The 3,812-nt window shown below is 39.0% G+C and overlaps 1 protein-coding gene across 1 annotated transcript in view; it reads left to right on the top strand.

The window, feature by feature from the left end:
- Positions 1-3,812, top strand: part of LOC107575854 (low-density lipoprotein receptor-like) — a 13,454-nt gene that overhangs the window by 3,011 nt on the left and 6,631 nt on the right. Inside the window, exons 4-12 of the mRNA XM_016262177.1 lie at positions 95-208; positions 502-621; positions 1,267-1,392; positions 1,475-1,678; positions 1,767-1,935; positions 2,009-2,177; positions 2,254-2,482; positions 2,563-2,682; positions 2,770-3,012. Of these exons, the coding sequence (XP_016117663.1) occupies positions 95-208; positions 502-621; positions 1,267-1,392; positions 1,475-1,678; positions 1,767-1,935; positions 2,009-2,177; positions 2,254-2,482; positions 2,563-2,682; positions 2,770-3,012 (1,494 nt within the window). The remainder of the gene's footprint in view (positions 1-94; positions 209-501; positions 622-1,266; positions 1,393-1,474; positions 1,679-1,766; positions 1,936-2,008; positions 2,178-2,253; positions 2,483-2,562; positions 2,683-2,769; positions 3,013-3,812) is intronic.

The raw sequence follows: 3,812 nt of genomic DNA, 5'->3' as shown, positions 1-3,812 counted from the left end.
ATCAACGTATTTCTGTTGCTGTTTAGAATATCTCACAGCCTTTTTATTGATGATGTCTAAGAGTCCTGTTATATTTGCCTGTTCATGTTTATAGGTTCCTGTGGGAAGATGAACATCCGCTGTCCTGATGGCACATGTCTAACCCCGAGACAGAGGTGTGATGGAGTTGCTCAGTGCTCAGATAAGAGAGATGAGCCTCTTACATGTGGTACATTTAAGACCCTCATTTTTATTTATTTATTTATTGCTGTAATTTGCTTTGAAGTGTGTTTGACTGATCATGTAGCATATCTCAGACAACAGGGGCCTATTTCATAAAACAAGTTGACCAAATAAGCCAGGCTTATTTCAGTTAGTCTGACTTATTTTGAACCAAATCAACTGACAATACGTCAGACTAACTGAAATAAACCTGGTTATTTTGGTCAACTTGTTTTATGAAAGAGGCCCGAGGTTAGCTTGATTGTTTATTTATTTGCGTTTCATCCTTATGTGACCTAGGTAAAAGTTGTCATAATGGGAATGGTGGCTGTAGTCATACTTGCTTTGACCAGCTTTGGGGGGCTTTGTGCACTTGTCCCACTGGAATGACCCTTTCTGCAAATGGACTTGATTGTGAAGGTACAGTAGCTGCACTTTTGCCTCCAAGCAGACTATTTTTGGAACTGTGCACTACCATACTAGTCATATCATTTCTGCAATATGCAGCATATACTGTTCACAATGCTAGGTAATACTGCTTACGATACTGTATCCCACAACGGAATGTGTTTTTAATGTCTCTTTCTTGACATTTGATTGAGCCAGAGCTCAAGATCAAAAAATGAAACAACCATACTTGTTTCTAAGGTAGACAAAATCTGCACCATCAGCTTGATACAAATTATGAATTTTCCATAGAATATATATTTAAAAAAAAATCACTTTGACATTTGTGTAACAAAATAAAAGGCAGTTTCATTTGGAAAATTATAATGACACATTTAAGGTTTCGTTTTGAAAATGTGAAAACCCCATATGCTGTACTACATATGAATATGCATCATTGAATTTGGCATATTGCTACATAATAATAATTACTTTTAGGGGTGTATAATTTTAATGTTAAGGAAGGATACAATATATAATGTGTAGTCTATATACTATTAGTTCCAAACATACTCTTAGTATCAACAAATGTTAATTTTCCACTTGATCTCAATAGTAGTCCAAATATAGTGCAGTGTTTTCAGTTTGACTTAAGTATTGTTGGCTCCTTTATTCTAGATGTCAATGAGTGTGCCCAGTCTTTCGGACCTTGCATGCACTTGTGCACAAATACACCCGGGTCTTTTCGGTGTCTGTGCCAGAATGGTTTCAAACCTCTTGGCAACGGTTCTTGTGAAGCTCAAGGTAACTTATGGCATGTATTTTCAGATTTTACTATTAATATCAAGTATACACACAACCAGTAACATCAAACTGTTTTTGCAAGGAGCCGTGACAAAGATATTGACCACCAGGAAGGGGCTGATTGGGTTAGTGAATGTGAAGACCAGAGTCTATGAGCCGCTCCTTGCAAGTGAGAGCGACCCTATAGCCATGACCTACAATATCCAAAGAAGCTTAATCTACTGGGCTGATAAAGATGGGAATATCTACCAGGCTTTGAACCGGAAGAGCACGATTCTTTATTCAGGTCAGTTGAGTGCTACGTCCATGCAAAACTGCCTAAATATGTTGGCCTACACCAAAACCTTATGCATTTTTATTTCTCACCTTATTAGGGCAGTCTGGTTTGCACAGTCTAGCCATCGACTGGCTTACTGGACAACTGTACTGGACGAGTGTTACCCAGAAAGCCATCTACACCGGTGCAGCTGATGGCAGTGATGTAGGCACGGTCATGTCCAAAGAAATGGACCCGAGAGATATGGTCCTCAGCCCAACTGAGAGGTACAAACTGCTTTTTACTGTATTAGCACAGATTTGAGGAGCACAGTTATATGTTTGTTTTTTTCCCCTGTAGTTTCATATTTTGGATTAATAAAGGAACGAATGACAAGCTAACCATTGAGAGGGTGGAAATGGATGGTTTAAATCGGACTACACTGGTTTTCATTACTGCACAGCTACCGAGGAGTCTTACAATGGATGTGGCAGCACGCCGGCTGTATTGGATCAGTGTTTACAAAGCGGTGTGTTGTGTTTGGTCAAAAACCTGAATTTATTGATTGTGTGTTTATATTGAGTTTTTTTAAATTGATATTCCAGTCAATTGAGAGCATCAGGACAGACGGCACTGGACGGCATACCTTCTGGGATTTCTTTCAAGGACGTCCTGCTCAGACCCTGGCCGTGTTTAATGGCTGGTTTTATTTGGCCGATGAGAAAAAACTCTGGCAGGCTCCTCAAAATATGTCTTCTGACACACTAAATGGCTTCATCTTAAAAGCCTCGCTTCCTGTCTTGAGCATCTACCATGTGCTTCAGCAGCCCCAAGGTGAATTATTTTTTGCAAATTTGATCATATTGGTTACACCACATCATTGGCTCCGAGCTTTATTGTGTTTTTGGATGTAGGGTTTGCACCATGTAAAGACTCCGGCTGCCAGCTGTGTTTGCCCTCCAAGAAAAGTGCTGCTGGGTTCACCTGTCTGTGTCCTGAGGGAGCGCTGCCCATGTCTTGGGGATCTTGTGAAAGTGTGGTGTTTGTTTAGCATCCAATATTTAGCATTTTAGTTAAAAATGAGTTGCCTCTTGATAATGTTCATCTCTTCTCATTGTCAGATTTTAAGGTTGCCTATGCAACAGCCACGGTCATATACAGCTTGGAGTTTGCAGGAGAGACTCCTGTGAAAACTGAACTCTTTACTTCACATGAAGACATCCAGTCCTTTGACATGTACTGGCGGAGAGGATGCGTGGTTTGGTCTAATGGGACGGGCCATGTGAAGACTAACATCCAGTCTCAGGACTTGTCTGAGTACATTCTGACTTTAAAACCTGGTATGTTGTTAGTATTTCAACTAAAACCTTGAAACATGCTCTACTCAAGTACATGAGCACTGATGCCTCTGGGTCAAAATGTCACTGCCCACACTGAATGGGTTTATTTTTTATTTTTTTGAAAATCAGTGAAAACAGAAATTGCTAGTAAATTTCAAAATCAAGTCAAGTCACCTTTATTTATATAGCGCTTTTAACAATACAGATTGTGACAAAGCAACTGAACAGCATTAATTAGGAAAATAGTGTCAATAATGCAAATAGCAATAGCAATAGTAAACACTCATTTTTCAGTTAAAGACAGTTCATCATTGAATTCAGTGGTGTCAACATCCAGCTCAGTTTAAATAATATCTTTGCAATCATGTCAACGATAACGCTGGAAATGAAGTGTCCCCAACTAAGCAAGCCAGAGGCGACAGCGGCAAGGAACCAAAACTCCATCGGTGACAGAATGGAGAAAAAACCTTGGGAGAAACCAGGCTCAGTCGGGGGGCCAGTTCTCCTCTGACCAGACGAACCAGCAATACGGAAAAATCAATATAAGACGTAATAAAACAGACGATGAATAATATTAACAGCAATTATTATATGATGCAATCAAACTTATAGCAAAATGTGGTAGTTCTGTATGTTGATTACAATGAATCAGCTAGTGAATTAATCATGAAATTGTGACGTACAAAGGCTGAAATTGTATTTTCAAGTAAACCATGCTTTTAAATGTATTCCTGTACTGTGATCTTTGTTTTAATTTAAGCTTCGAAAAATATATATTATTTTTTTGTTTTTTGTTTTTTTGGACATTGCAAGGTTAGCACCAG

This window comes from Sinocyclocheilus grahami, unplaced genomic scaffold, assembly GCF_001515645.1.
Source record: "Sinocyclocheilus grahami isolate Dianchi unplaced genomic scaffold, SAMN03320097.WGS_v1.1 scaffold2953.1, whole genome shotgun sequence".
Lineage (NCBI taxonomy): Eukaryota > Metazoa > Chordata > Actinopteri > Cypriniformes > Cyprinidae > Sinocyclocheilus > Sinocyclocheilus grahami.
This window is presented reverse-complemented; position numbering and strand designations above follow the sequence as displayed.